The sequence below is a fragment of the Diabrotica virgifera genome, chromosome 2 (genome assembly GCF_917563875.1).
Source record: "Diabrotica virgifera virgifera chromosome 2, PGI_DIABVI_V3a".
Lineage (NCBI taxonomy): Eukaryota > Metazoa > Arthropoda > Insecta > Coleoptera > Chrysomelidae > Diabrotica > Diabrotica virgifera.
The window spans coordinates 15,153,984-15,170,933 of NC_065444.1; the positions used below are offsets into that span (position 1 = coordinate 15,153,984).

General features: G+C 33.0%; 1 protein-coding gene across 1 annotated transcript; it reads left to right on the forward strand.

The window, feature by feature from the left end:
- The first annotated feature begins 2,378 nt into the window (after positions 1-2,378).
- LOC114345672 (facilitated trehalose transporter Tret1-like) lies at positions 2,379-13,782 on the forward strand. The gene is made up of 2 exons (XM_028296467.2): positions 2,379-2,405; positions 12,380-13,782. Exons 1-2 carry the CDS (start codon positions 2,379-2,381, stop codon positions 13,748-13,750), a joined length of 1,398 nt encoding a protein of 465 aa, XP_028152268.2. The 3' UTR covers positions 13,751-13,782.
- The last annotated feature ends 3,168 nt before the right edge of the window (positions 13,783-16,950 follow it).

Consider the following 16,950-nt stretch of genomic DNA (forward strand, 5'->3'; position numbering starts at 1 on the left):
TCATGACAAACCAGCTGCCGTTTGTTATTAAGTAACAACACAGGTTATTTTTATGAACCATCTAGACTAAGTGCATTGAAAAGAGATAGGTACCTACACAAAAAGACGATTCGGTATGTTTTCATATTTTAAGCACAATTTGTTTGACGTTTCTGCTTTGTTTACTTTTGTGGCTGTCAATCAGTTGATTTTTTTGCGGTTTTTGTCGAATATTTGCGTTTTGAAGTTTCTTTATATTACACAAACAGTTGTTTTCACAACTAATTTTATATTGGGCTTTGAAATTTTAAGGTAAATAATTCTATTTTGGCAATTAATATTTAAAACATACAAAGCTAACGTCATTCACACAGTAAAGAAATGATTGTGTTTAGATTTCCGTCAAAGTGAATAAAATAACAAAAATAAAATATGTTACTGAATTTTTTTATAAATTGTTTATTTATTTATAAATCAATAATAATATAAGAATTTATTAAGCTACTTCAAATGTAGCTGTAATTCTGCACAAAAATTTTGAAGCAAAACTTACATTTGACATTCTATATATTATTTGATAACGTCAAATTTTATAATAAAACCCGTAATCGGAACAGTAACCACTTTCTGTCAGTTGTTGGTGCATGAAATAGATTTCCGACTTATAGGGCTTTTCATTCACAGTCATTTGTTTCGAGCTTCTGTCAAATGTCGTATAATCCGTGTATATTAATATTATACACAGCCTATACAACATATGACAGAAGCACGAAACAAATGACAATCGATGAAAAGCCCTATTTCGTATGCTTTAAATGATGACGCACGGGTAAAGTCTCGCGGACTCAACTGTATCTGACAACTTAATACGTTTTCAGTCTTTTACGTCATTTTGCTGGTTATTAACACGTTCATCACATTATATGGTCTATCCATATATCTCCGGTCTTTCCTCTCGTGTTTCACGATGCCTTTAAGGTTTCGTCATCTATATTGGTATTCTTCCTTGGTCCATTCTATTGATGTACCTATACCAACTTTTTTATTTTGTAAATTTTTATGTAGTGCTGTTTTAAATATTTTTTAACCATTACTATTTCTTCGGTCTACTTTCGTTCTTTTTGTAACGCTTCCTTCATAACTCTTACGTTTGAATTATGTCTATTGATATGTTATTCACATGTGTAATAAATTACTTTTAACATAAATAGGGAAATTCTTCTAATTGGCTGTATACTGTATACTATATCAAAAATACTGTAGAAGTAAAAAAAATTTCTTTTGTTGGCTCTAATACTTACATATCTTTCTACTCTACACATATCTTTCTCTCCTCTGACACAATTACTTCCATGCATCAAAACGTCCAAATCTTCTTAGGCTATGTTATGCCACTATCAGGATCTTCGTGTTTTACATTTATTTCACTTTTAACATTTCCCATTTCTTCTACTCATAGGTAAATCTATTAGTTTTAGTAGGTATCTATTAGATCATCTGCCCAGGATAATCTCTGGAATCTAGCTTCAAACATCGTCTGTTTGATAAATTATTGAATATAATTATCTAAATCTCGAAGTCATGTTTCAGAAAGCTCTGGCGGAAACAGTGGAAGGTATTGTAGTCAACAAAAGTAACATCAATAACCAAGTTCATAATAATAGTGAAAAACTTACACATAAATACTTTGTAGCCGTAACCTTAACATAAAAATTCGTAAAAGGGTGCTAAGATTTTCCATTGCTTTACTTTTTTCTCTATTCTCTACTGTTCTTATTAGTTTGATCCTCGGTTTTCATTGGTCCTGCGAGGGTTAATGGCTCCTTTTTACAGTTAAGGTATACCTATTACTTTCCTAAAGAAACACTCTATATATTGTTTATCTATTTATTTTCATTGGTTACTTTCTTTTCCCCCTTTATCTTACTAGATATCATAAAGTTTGTATGTACTCAGTTAGTAAAAGCTTTTAAAAAGCAACACAATAATATAACTTAATAGAAAGTTTTAAATAGATTCAAAAGTTTTCTTCGTGTAGACGAGTGACCACCTATTTTAGGAACGATGTCGCATTCAGCTCTGCATCTGCACCAATCTGCAAATCCATTAATAAAAAACTATATCGGCCCCTTAGGCCTAACCTGCCGAAACGGCAGATCGTAGTGCGCGTACGCCCGCGCCGGACCCAACAGGAACAGCAGGAGTGATCCCAGTTGGCAGTGCTGCGAAAATCACCCAAATCGCGAGTATGTCCTAAAATCTGCCACCACTTTCACTGTTCGCCTCCTGCACACTTTCAAGACTTACCGAGGTATTGAGTGATCGTTCGTGGGTGTGAGGCTCCTGCAGAAAAACTTGGCGCGCAATGTAGCGCGATGCACGTGCAGTTCTTATCAATCATGACGAGAAACTTTTACACCCACACGGTGAGTATGATCTCATGTCAAGAACACACGAGATGAAAGTTAACTAGAGTTTACCTCATAAAGTTTGATGTATTTAGTCTCCACTCTCAAATGATTATGTCATTATGTCAAAATGTATTTTCACGTATTTACTTTTCAATAGCAAAACATATACATCAGATATTTTATAAGAAATTGACACTTCAGAAATTAGAAATTAACAATTCATTAAGATAAACACAGGTTTTATGTATATTTTCAAAAAAAAAATAGGAAAAACTCATATTTATTAGTACATGGGACAAACCTTTTGTACCTACTTATCTAAATCTCTTTATTTCTTTAGTCCACATGTCTTCGTTGTATATTCTTGATATACCCCAGTACATCTGTGAAAAAATCATCGATTTTACGTAAAAATCTTATACAGATATTTGAAGGTTCCACAATGCATATGAGGGGAAGCTGATGACAAATCCTTAAAGAGGTACAGCTGATTTTTTTTTATTGAACAGCATCAACCACTTTGGGTTATTAGCTGTACAGTAATAATTAATACATGGTTACTTAAACCTAATACATAGTATTTTGATTATTACATATTATGTTCACAGTTAAGTAACAATATCATAATTTACAAATTAGAAATGGGATCTACAAAATGTCAACAATGGTTACAGTTTGTTTAAATCATTAATGTCTTTCAAATAATTTGTAAGCTTACAGTGTGGTCTTAAGACCGCTTTTATACTGTTAGGTATTGAGAGTTTTCCTATTTGTTTATCACTTTTCTTTTGAACGATTTGTAGTCGGAAACAGGACACTAAGTTCACTAACACAGAAAATGCACTGTGTATTGCTTCTCTAGTATGAAATACTGCTTTTTCGTTTCCTTGAAGTCTAATGTCCAATGTATGATTGAACCCATATAAAGCCTATTTGCTGCCTCGTGTTCTTTAGGAAATGTAATTGTTCTTTTATTAATGCCTACAAGATTACTTAGATATAACTGTTCTATCATATGTAATGCCCTGAGAAAATCGGTAATTATGACAGATTTTGGAAATTTTTGAGTTCGAATATGAATGAGGGCTTGCATAATTGAATATAGTTTTCCAGAGTAAATACTGCAAGTGGAAGATAATTTAAATTGTAATATAGTGTTCGAATCTATAACTGCTGATTCCACACCATCAATAGTTTTGGATGAATCTGTATAAATATGACAATGATCTGGGAAAGAAGCAAGTATGTTGAGAAACGATTGAGTAATTGTTGCATGGGTGATATCAAGCTTATTGTATTCAGAAAGAGTTAGATCACATATTGTAGGACGAAAGGTCCAGGGAGAAGTGACTGTGTTTGTCTTATCAAAAAATTTTGAGAATTAGATATTAAAGAGAGAGATATCTTCCTAAAGGGAGTTAGAAACCATTAACATTCCATTGAAGAATCGGATCGAAGATTTTAGTTTATTTCTTGAGTTGAATTTGTTGTACCATCACTTTCTTGATTATCGGCATCGTCTAGCATTTTGAGAATTTTGTTACATAATTTAGTGCATTTGGTTTTCATGCTTTTTTCTGTACGATATGGCTTAATTGTTGTTATCATGTAAGTAAAGTTGGCTATATCCGTTGTGTATGTTTGTAGAAAACTCAAGGGATCAGTCGAGCTAGTACAATTTTCAAAAAAAAAGTCAACAGTTTGTTCAGGTTAAGTTAAAATTATTTGACATATCGTGAAATATTGTTTTTGTTGGCAACATCATTTCTTGAATTGATGTGGTAGCTTCAGTTTGCTTTTTTTATTTCTTTTTGGTTTGTGTTGGTATTTTAAATTCTTTATTTAATTCTTCAGTGGGAGATGGAGTAGTATTAATTTCCGAAATTGTTCTCTTATTGGTCGTTGACTGATCCTTAGATATACAATTAGTTTCCATAAATAATAAGGGAGGTATTAAATTATTATATGTTTCTTGGTTAAGTGAAGGTTCGGTACTAGAATTACTGACTGGATGATCTGGGGGAATTCTTGCGGTTGTTGTTGTATTGGTTGTTGTGGTTGGTGTTGGATATGAGAGGAATCATTTTGTTGATTATGATTTGGACAATTTGCTGCAATGTGATCTGTTTTCTTACAGATAAAACACGAAGGTTTATAGGTCTGGATCCCGCGTATGAAAAAAAAGTTGATTAATAGCAAGCTGAAAATTTGTTAATAGCTTAAGGGTGCCTAGTCGGATAAACTTTGATATATGGGAACACTGGAACAGGGGCAGTTTTAATTGTGGAACAGGTTTAGAATTTGACACGGTCACACCACGAAAACGGCACATTTATTTTGTCCGACAGAACAGACTTAAACTCTCCGAACAGAGATTAAACTCTCATGCAAAAATCAGACTGCTATTTATCACCTGTCATAATCCCTGTCCTTTGACATATTCTACATGTTCCACTCATTAAAACGCCCATTTGGTGATAAATAGCAGTCTGATTTTTGCATGAGAGTTTAATTTCTGTTCGAAGAGTTTAGGTCTGTTCTGTCGGACAAAATACATGTGAAATTTTCGTGTTCTGACCGTTCCAAATTTTTAACCTGTTCCACAATTAAAACTGCCCCTGTTCCAGTGTTCCCATATATCAAAGTTTATCCGACTAGACACCCTTAAGCTATGAACAAATTTTCAGCTTGCTATTAATCAACTTTTTTTTCATACGCGGGATCCAGATCTATTATCTAAACTTAAAAATATGCGATACGAAGTTTGTTTATATGTAATTAAGAAAGAAGAAGGAAAGTCTATATCTACAAGTGGTTGAATATAAGTTTGTCTTCTAAAACTGAGGACGTGTTGAAATTCTGGAAGTTGACTGCCGATTCTAAGGAAGGTTAAAGGTGACATTAATTTAAGACCTAATTTGGTTAACTCATTCTCTATTAGAATGTGTGGAATAGAAGGGCAAACACCCGATAGTAACAGTCTTTCGTTCGGAGTTATCAATTTTCGTGCTTTTAGATTTTCGCCTTTAATTGTTATTTCTGCTGGACCGGACATAAATTTTTCCACCAAGAATTCACTGGAGAGATAAATACATATTCTGTTATTTGATAGTCTTCTAGAACAACTTCGCCAAGTGCTATTAAGTACTCTTCCATTATAGTATCAGGCAGCGCATTCAATAAAATTGATTGGTGCTTTGAAGGGAATTGAATAGAAGTATTGTTAAGCACAGCGGAATATATTGTTTTGTTTTGAGGTTGTTGATCGTCAGTCATGATTGTTGACAAATTTTTTAGGTTGGATTTGGTATCATTTGTTACACTCATTAGTAATTATGAACCAGTTGTAGAACCAAAACTGGTTCTGATAGCTGGCCTTTCGGCCGTCGCTTAACCTTACAAACGGTATGCTTTGTAATGTTTTGAATAAATAAAATAATATTAACTCACTGTTTTATTCCATAAGGTAACTGCACTATATACTATTACCTTTTGCTTATTTTCAAGTTTATTTGGAGATAAATTACTATGAAAAAGGTGATTTTTCGGGACTGAAATGTAAACACACCTACAGATGATTTTGATTTGTGTTTTTTTACCAATCCTAAAAAGCGAAAAAATCATTTTTTGCCTGTATTTTAAGCACAAATAAAAGTTTTTCTTCTTCTTATACTTGTTGTCGATCTGTTAATTCCGACGTTGAAGTATTTCTTGAGAGATAGACTGCCAGCTATCTCTCCATCTTTTTGGTAGTCTCCCCGGTGGACGCTTGCCAACTGGTTTTCCTCCATTCTTTTTACATGACTGAACCATTCTCTTCGTCTTTGCCTACCCCATCTTACTACATCTTGCACGCCACATTGTTCCCTGATGAGGTTGTTTCGTATTCTATCCCTTCTTGTCTTTCCTGCAATTGCTCTTAGTGTCTTCATTTCGGCTGTTCGTAGCATGCTTTTGGTTTTATTGGTGTCTTCCCTTTATTCAATACCATAGGTCATAACAGGCTTCTTTGTCAATTTTTTAAATATACAATACAATCTTCTACGATACAATCAGATTTAAATATACGTTACGATCTTCTTCTATTCCTGTTTGTTCTTCGCTTTTCCTTTCCAATTGTTTACATTGAGATACCTCAGGTTGTCATTAACTTCATGACTCTATATCTAGAACATCTGGGCCTAAGCCTTTCGTTTCTTTTTTACTACCTACTGTAGGGCTTAACAAGGTTTTTCACATTCTAACTTGGGTCGTTTTTTAGACATTTCCTAACCATCTTTGTCTCTTACTCTTTGTGCTCTTACTACTGCAATTTATAGGCTCCTTATATAACTCCTCTAACTCTTTGTTTGTTCTTCGTGTCCACCAATTCTTTATCATTTTTCTACCAAATATCCTTTTCTCCCATAAATAGATATAATCCATATCCCATAGCATTGATTGCTCACTTTTTGTGATAGTCCAGATTTCTAAGGCAAACGTAACTATTGGTATTATTACAGTTTTATACGATCTTAATTTAGCTGCTTTGGATATATTTTTGCTTATGACTATTCGATTAAGTGCACACAAATATCTCTACCTGTATAAATTTGTACATTTTCCTTCATCCGTTATTATCATCAATTATTGTCCCTGTTCATATTCCTGTCCGTCCATTTCGTGTACTTAATTTTAGTTTCGTTTATACATATAGAGTACTTTTTTGCGAGCTCTTTTTTCTATTTGTTCCACTAATTTTTTTAATTCTTTTTTACTTCTATAGAATTACCACATCATCCGCGAATGCCAAACATTGATGTTTTTTATGATATATTATTATTTGACCTGATCCGTTAATATTAACCTCTTTTGCCATTTTCCATAGTACTTTAGTGCTAACAGTGATGATAACGGATCTTCTTGTCGTACTGCTTCTCTCATTTAAATTTTTTTTGTTAGTTTATTATTTACCTTCATTTTATTTTGTGTTTTCGTAACTATTAGCTTTATCATTCTTCATTAATTATTGTGGTAAAAGTTCTAGATTTTGTAATGCTATATACCTAGATATTTTTATTTCTTTTCATTATATCGAAACCTTACTTAAAAGTTTTCAGTTTTCAGTTTTCTCGCTTCTTTTAATTTGTTAATTTTCCATGTACATGTTTAACTTGATATCTTTTTGTGCGTTTTCTTTTCTTATATTCGATTATTATCACTATAGTTTGCCTACTGATATTTTTTTTGCTTTACTGTTATTCTTTTCAAGACGAGATTAACTAGCTTTTTAGATTTCATTGGCATTAACTCTATTATTTGATAAATTATCATTTAATTCATGATCATCTAGTTATGTAGACACAAAGTTTACATCTGGTGATAAGGTACGATCATGGTTAACAGTAAAAGCTGAAGCTTGTACTGTTGTAAGCATGAAGCATGAAGCTTTCGTTTGATGCATGTTGATGGATCTGCAATTTCTTTAACTGATTCTGGTAAAGTAGAGTTCTGGTTACCAATAGAAATATCTGGCAAAATGTTTTTAACTTCCTGTAGAAGTTTTTGATTCTCACATGTTGTGGTATAAGAAATGCTTATCTTTAATTACCTTCTACTAGGAGAAATTATTTTTGTGTGAAATACTGGCAAACTCTTGTACAGCCTTTTGCAGTAGTAATTTGATTCTTAAAGATATTCGAATAAATATTGGTCGTTACTTTTGAACATAATGTAACAAAAATATTGTCCAACATCAAATCTGTACGTAGGTAAAACTTTTAAAAACATTACATATAACCTTTCCAAATGTCTTTATTTTCTCAACTGTAGCATTAATTTGCCTCTTGTTTTGATCAGATTTAATGCCGTGGTTAGTTGTATTTTTGCTACTTTATATGAGATACTTACTAGACAATATATAAATAGAATAGATTTCATAGTTAAAACATTCTAGAATTGTTTTTATTGTACAGCGAGATATGATAAGCTATTTTTGTTCTCGACTACATATATGTAGTTTGTATCTTTTCTCGCGCTAAAAAGTCCAAGTAGTTATTTTTTAGAGATAGTAAAACAGCACATACTTTTCAAAACTAATGTTTATCTTTTCTATGCCAAACTATCCTCTGCAGTTCTTTGTTGAATTTATAAACTGAGTAAACAAAACTGCATGATGTTCTGTTTCAACAATAAGCATTGTTTATATTTTAAATCAGTATTTAAAAGTATAAATGCCCGTTAAAATTTATTCAGCAACAATATGTGGGGGAAAGTCTTACATACACGTTATCTAACATTTTACCTACCGAATTCCAGCATCAAATGTTTAATAAAGAAATAAAGAATTATTAAACTAACTTCTTCTTGTAGTATCCGTTTCGGATGCTGACGACCATCATGGCAATCTGTATTTTGCACACTGCTGCTCTGAAAAGATGTGTGGTTGTTGTCATGAACCATACGGTAGTTGCAGTATTGCAACCCCTACAAGGGGGTTGATTTATTTGAAGAAACTAAGTACTCGCATATATTTATTTATTCACTATGTAACAGTAACTAGTACTCAGTTGGTTTCCGATGTTAGTTGCCTCGTCTGAACGTCTCTTTCTGAATATCTCTCTCATGCTTTTCCTAAGTATAACTAATGCGTATTTATTTGTTATGATTTCTTATTTACCTAATAGCCCAATAAAATAAAATAAAATCAAAATGTAATTCCGTACAGGTTGGAATAAATTTTTTATCAAAGTTTAAATCCAAACAAAAGATTTTTTAAGAAAGTATATATGATTCATATGAGGGGATCATTGTTTAAATAATTAAAAATTGGTAATTTTTGCACATAAATTTACTTTTTTAACTGCTGCGGTAATTCATGTTTTTATTAAGGTTTTTACAATTTTTTCCTGCAAAGCTGAAGAAAAATGTTTTATATAAGATTTACTAAATTAAATTTGACCCTTAATTTATTTAAATAATTGTAAATCAAAATTGAAAAACAAATTTCCAAAAAAAATTGTTTGCATTATAAATAAGCACTATAAAATATTTTGTTTTGAATATTTTGAAATTATTTTTAGATATTCGTGTTCCTGGTAGTTTTTGACACACTTACAAAAGACAAAAAAAAATTTCTATATCCATTTTTTGCCGAGATAGCTTTTTTAAGTTTAAAAATTCATAATTTTTTTATTTATCAATAGTAACATTTTAAAGTGCTAGAGTAACGGTTAAAGTGCTTGATTAAAGCTGAAAATTTGTTGATAGCTTAACGGTGTCTAGTCGGACAAACTTTGATGTACGGGAACACTGTAACAGGAGAAGTTTTAATTGTACAACAGTTTAAAAATTTGGATCGTCAGACTACGAAAACGTCCCATGTATTTTGTCGGACAGAACTTCCAATTGATTTGTTGCCCTTTCATTTAACTCTCATGCAAAAATCAGCTTGCTATTTACCACCAACATAATTCCTGTCATTTGGCATGTTTTACGTGTCAGACTCATTAAAATGTCAAACATATTTGTCGGACAAAATTTTTTTTATATATTCTATAAAGTTTGCTATTAAATAAACTTAAAAACAACCTGCTGGTTTTCACAATCATGTCAGAATGACACATTCCACAATTAAAATCACGTTCCACAATTAAAACTTCCCCTGTTCCAGTATTCCCGTACATCAAAGTTTGTCCGACTACACACCGTTAAGCTATTAACGAATTTTCAGCTTGCTATTAATAAACTTTTTTTTGGTACGCGGGATATAGGCCTATATTATTAGTCCAGGGTACTGAAGCGTTTTTTCGACAGGTAATACCTATAAGGGCCAATTGTAACTATTTCCTGCGTCGGATCTGCGTAGGAAAAAACGGCCTTTTTTCATTTTTTTTTTCAAATCAACGGAAAACAGTGAAACATGGTTTTTTTAGTACAAACATCTTTGAGAGTATGAATAAAGCTTTAAAATGGCGTATTACAAAGTTTGATATACTTATTTATTGTTAATATAATTGCAAAAAGAGGTCGAAATTGCAAAAAAATATATTTTCGCAATAACTATTGTAAAGATAGTTTTGAAATTTTCGTCAAAAGAGGGTTCTTTGGTGCTTAATATATGTGATAAAAATTTCAAAGCGATTCATTCAATTGTTTAAATTTTATTCAAATTGTTTATCCCAGAAAGCTTTTTTTTTGGCAATAACTTAAGTCAGGGAGAAATAATGTTAGAACCATTCCACAGGTGTCAAAGGAAAGATCATGAGCTATATTTTCAACTTTGTGTAAAAAAAGTGCATACAAATTGCATTTATTGGTAATAAATAATTATGCAAAAGTATCGTCAATCTTTCCTTATAGACTTTTTATTTTTTTAGTATGATAAATAGTATATTAAATATGGGGAACGGTAAGGGTTTTATACCGATCGAAGACAATTGTCTGAGATCGGTTACCCTTAACGTTCGACATGCTTTTAACGTTTTTTGCACGATTGATACCATTATAAATTATAAAATTAAACATTTTCGTCATATTGACTAGTTTCATTCATTTTATCAAGATAGATACTTTGGTTGTTAGGTAGTAACTAGGGTGCACAACAACAATGGAGAATTGAGTTTTTATTTAGTTGTCAATAATTTTAAGTACAATTTTGATTATTATAAATTAAAATATGAGCAAAAGTGAATTTGAAGAAATTGAACGGGCTTGGGAAGAAGGGTGTTCCGCAATTATTCCCGAAAAATCCAAAATCCGTTATCAAAATACCTACCAAAGTTTTAAAAAATGGTGCGAAGGCAAGAATTTAAGAATCGAAGAAAAGACTCTATTGGCATATTTCCTTCAAAGACATATGCAGTTGAAAGCTCCTGGAAGCCTCTGGGCAGAATATTCAATGATTAAATCCACCGTTTTTCTTTATGATGGCATTGATATTTCCAAGTTTTCAACTTTGATCGCGTATTTGAAGAGAAAAAATGTTGTGCAATACTAGTAATACTAGTAGTACTAATGTATGCGATTCTGCAGGAGTTTCTGTTAGAAGTGAAACCACAGCCCAAACAAGTGGGATTTCATTAAATAATTTAACAAGTTGTACCATAAGTTTCAATATTAATAAATAATTCGTTAGTTTTCTTTATTCTTTCAAAAAATAAATTAAAATTAAGAGATTTTTTAACTCGACGGTAAGTGAATTACTTACCGTCGAGTTGGAGTACTTACCGTCGAGTTGGATTACTTACCGTCGAGTTGCTAGTAAATGTCACCTACTGACGTAAAATCTGTCACGCACGGTAAACAGTCAAAAATGATCAATCGTGCAAAAATGTATATTTAATACAATTGTTTATCAATTATTATATAAATAACATTACTTGGAAGTTGTGTACCTAAAACAGGGTAAACAAATTTATGGTTCTAAAATGGTTCTAAAAATCATTTTTGTCTGACTTATGTTATCGCAAAAAAGCTCTCTGGTATAAACAATTTGAATAAAGTTTAAACCATTGAATGAATCGCTTTGAAATTTTTATCACATATTAAGCACCAAAGGAGCCTCATTTGACAAAAATTTCAAAGCTGTACACTAATTTTTACATTAGTTATTGCGAAATTAATTTTTTTGCAATTTTGAACTTTCTTGGAAATTACATATATTAACAATAAATGAGTATATCAAACTTTGTAATGCACCATTTCCATGCTCTCGAAGATGTTTGTACTAAAATAACCGTAAGTTTCACAGTTTTCCATTGATTTGAAAAAAAGGAAAAAATGCACTTTTTTACACTAAATTGTTTATAAATAAAAATGGCCTCCAGATTTACGCAGGAAATAGTTACAATTTCTTCTTATAGGTATTACCTGTCGAAAAAACGCTTCAGTGCCCTGGCTGTTGAAGTGTCACGAAGAGGGTATATTTTTTCCTTATTACCCTTGCCTATATGTCCTGATTACATACATTAACTTGAAACTAAATTTACAACGAACCTATTTATTTTTAGGTGGCAGGCCCCAACGGCGAAATCTTCGTAACGCAAAAAACAGAATATTTGGGCCAAGTTCTAGCGTCACTAGCAGTTTCCCTTGGACCACTTACCGCAGGACTCGGAAAGGGATACAGCTCTCCAGCTATTGCATCCCTGCAACAAAGCGATGCTGAAGCATTTCCAGTTAGCGGACAACAAGCATCTTGGTTAGCATCTTTATCTCTCCTTGGTGCTCTGTTCGGAGCGCCGGTAGGTGGACTGGCAGTCCGTTGGGGCAGAAGGAAAACCTTGGTATTCGCTGGAGCTCCTCTTACCGTATGCTGGATCATAACGGTATTTGCTGTAAGTGTAGAAGTGATGTGTTTTTCAGCTTTCATTAGCGGATTCTTGGTAGCAATTGTCCAACTAAGCGCACAAGTGTATGTCAGCGAAATTGCAGCTCCATCTATTCGTGGAGGTCTCAGTGCTCTCCTGAAAATAGCAGGACATGCAGGAGTACTGGTATCATTCATTGCAGGAGCATTCCTAAATTGGAGACAGTTGGCAGGTTTTATCTCTTTAGTTCCAGCAATTATGTGTGTCGTACTATTAAATGTACCAGAAAGTCCAGGTTGGCTTGTTCTGCGTGGTCGAGACCAAGAAGCTGAGAAGGCTCTACGATGGTTACGAGGAGACACTGCAGATCTACAACTTGAATTAGCGTTGCTCCAAGCACATGTACTCTCGAGACCAATGCCAAAAAATCCGCTACTGCTGATGCAAACCTTAAAAAGTCCAGCTTTAATAGCTTGCGGTCTAATGTTTTTTCAACGATTTTCTGGCGCTAACGCATTTTACTTCTATGTAGTAAGTGTCTTCAAGGAGACTTTTGGAAACACCAATCCCCACACTGCTGCCGTTGCAGTAGCCGTAGTACAGTTATTATCCTCATTATTATCAGGCTTGTTGGTCGACTCTGCAGGGCGACTACCTCTATTGGTAGCTTCTAGCGTTCTTATGACAATGGCCTTGGCCTCCTTTGGCTCATTTGCTTATTATGAAGAAGTTAACACGAAATCTGTAGCTAATTTGGACTGGATCCCTTTGCTTTGCGTTCTAGTTTTCACGGTTGCTTTTTCTTTAGGAATAAGCCCTATAAGTTTGCTGCTGGTCAGCGAGCTGTTTGCGTTGGAGCACCGTGGATTCGGAACCGCTCTAGCCACAGGTTTTAGTTATTTTTGCGCTTTTGTTGGAGTAAAAACGTTCGTGGACTTTCAGGAATTATTAGGGCTGTACGGGGCCTTTTGGCTCTATGCTTTTATATCTATTTGCGGGCTGTGTTTTATTGTATGCTGTGTACCGGAGACCAAAGGACGAGATTTAACGGAGATAGATACGGGTAGGTGATCCAACGCTATGAGACAGATGCACAAAGTCTCAATAAGCGTCGTGGAAAGATATTGCTAGCAGTTCAAATTACATTTCAGAAAACCATATCAACGATATTGAAGAATACAACTATACAAACATTGTGAAGATTGTTTTGAATTATAGAGATTTTTAGCTTATTGGTGCTGAAACTAGTAATATTGCCAGCCAGGAGAAAAACATGAAATAGAAAATATTTTTATAGAGCCAAATCCTACCCAATATAACATAAATTAACATTTATTAATTAGTAGGTACTTAGAGAAAATACTGAGTATTTAAAAAAATTGAGAAAAATAGTGACAATACTGACAAATAGTGGAATATAATGGAGTAAAAGTAAATAAAAACAACATAATTCTGGTTATATACCACTTTTTTGATGCTAAAAACATTACCTACATAATTTTAAATTTGAGAACAAATTCTTGAGCCATTTTTTTTTGTTCTTTAGTATTTAAATATTCTTGTTCTTCTTCCTCTTTATAAGCAATTCTGCTTGTTCATTGTCGGATTTATATCTCTTTATTCTTCTTTATCTTATTCTTCTTTATCCAGGTCTCCGTAGCTTGGCAATGTAATTCTAAGGTATTTTATTCCCATTACTTGTTCAATACTGATACCATAAATTTCTATTTTACATCAGATTGTTTCTTTACTAATTTTTATTGTTTTAGTTTTCTGAGATGAAATTGCCATATTGAATTCTTTCGCTTTTATGTTAAATCTGTGAACTAATCTTTGCAGACTATCTTCATATTGCGTCATCTGCGTAACAGAGTATTTTTACTTCTTTGTTTCCCATTTTTGTATCCTCTTTCTTTGTTGACGCTTTTGATTATTTCATCCGTGATTAAATTGAAGGGCATAGGACTCAATGAGTCTCCCTGTCGTATTCCGCTGCCTATATCTATAGATTCTGTAAGTTGTCCATCTATTCTGACTTCCATTTTGTTGTTTTGGTAGATGTTTTCAATGGTTTTTATGATATCTAGATTGATTACATCTTTGAGTTTTACTCTGTCAAATACTTTCTTCAAGCCAATCAGATATAGAAATGCTGGTCTATTAGTCTATTATATTCTAGTGATTTCTCAGTAATTTGCTTTATGATGAATATTTCAACTGTACACGATCTTCCAGTACGAAAACCCTGTTGTTCATCTGCTTAACTTATTCTCTGATTCATTCATTCTTGTAGAATTTTAGTTGTAAGGTTTAGGATATTATTTAACAAGTTGATACCTCAATACTTAAATCTGTTGGAAAAAATAGTACCGCCACCAGGAACGAGGGTAATCGTGTCTTTTTTGCGAAATTTCCAAAATTGAATGAGGGAAATAATAGTGATTTTGGGGTGTAAAAATATCGCGATTTAAAATCACTGTAAAATATGTTCAAAAGCACCTACAAACCTTTTCACAAAACAAAAATGAAGCTCTTTTTGTGGACTTCTAAAATAATACTTTTGTTTTTCTCTTCATTCTCAATCTACAGGGTGAGTTTTAAGTATGGCACGCCTTTTTCTTCCATACTAAAGAACAAAAAAAAAATTGGGTCCCAAAAGTGTGCCCTCAAATTTTAAAATAAATGTTTTTAGCATCAAAAAAGTGGATATTGTCTGTGGAATTCGACATATAGACTTGCCCAACCAACAAACAAATGTATTGTCTTTAGTAAAAAGAAATTTATTGGTTATTCCATAGAAAAATGCTCATTCAATTAACATGTAAAATTTATTATAGTTGGTTAAAGTGAGAAAATATAGGCTGTTTAATAATTTTTGCGGTTCGATAAGACAGAGTGCTGTAACCAGCCTCAATGGACCGTTATAGTCGTGACGTCAAATCAATGTTGGCTACTCTGAAAAGGTTTCCAAACAAAGCAAAAATTCACACGTGGTGTTTGTTTTCGTTTTTAGAATTGGAATATATTGCTTGTAGGATGTTTAATTTTTATAAAATGGTAATGTGTTGGGTAACCGTGATGGTAATCAATGCTCGTAGTATATTTCCCACCATATTTACAAATAGGACTGGTTAATAACCTGAAGAAACGCAGTAAGTACTATATAGTGTGTAAATCCTTGATTTTGTGTAAGGACATTTATAAAACTAAAAGCAATATGATTGATATGACTAACAAGGATTGTGTCTTTAGAAAAAATGTGCAGATGATTGTTAAAACAAAATAAAATTAAAAATGATTACACAAATCACGTGTATAATCAATTGCCAGACGTCAAACTTTTGCTTTGTTTGGAAAACTTTTTGACGTTTTGACGTCACACTATCACGGTCCATTTTTTTTAGATTCATACACTCTTCTTATGAACTTACGTGAAGTTTCGTGCAGTGATTGAATTTTAATTTTTGGGCGGTTTAAAAGCAACGTAAAATGAACTACTGGTGAAAGCGTATAAGGACTCATCGCTTTCAAGTAGTATAGTAGAAAGATGGGTTGCTGAATTTAAACGTGATGGTACAAACCTTAAAGGCGATCCATGTCAAGGCGTCCAAAAACATCAAACCAGAAATCGTAGAAAAAATACGGGATATCGTATAGTAAAATCGTCGAGTGACTAAAAGAGATTTAGTAGAAACCCTAGGCATTTCACTGGGCAGTGTAAACAATATTTTGACTGAAGTACAGTCGAACCCGCTTATTAGAATACCGGTTATAGGAATATCCCGTTTTAAGGAAGAGAAATTTGAGCTCCCGAAACGTTTCTCCTAGTCACCAATGATCGGTTATTAGAATATACCGATTATAGGAATACTTTTGCTTGGCACGAAGGCTATTCCAATAAGCGGGTTCGACTGTATTGGGTTTCAGAACGCTGTATTCACAATGAATGCCGCCTTTACTAACAATGGCACAAAAACACATTCGAATGTGACTTTCTCAGTACGTCTGCAGGTACTCACTGAACATCAAGGAAAAAATATTCGCTTTTGATGTTTCAACGGTTACCGATACTCCTCAGAAAAGTATTGGCTCATTAAGTTCGGCAGAATTTTGCTCGCGAACACGTACTGACTTGAGCAATTTGTTATATCGCGATGTGCTCTTTCAGAGAAAAATGCTCAAATCAGTAAGCACCTTAAAGTACTTAAATTTTTCCTAAGAGAATCCTGAGAATTGAATCTCCTAAAACCTTAAAAGAAAAACTGAAAATA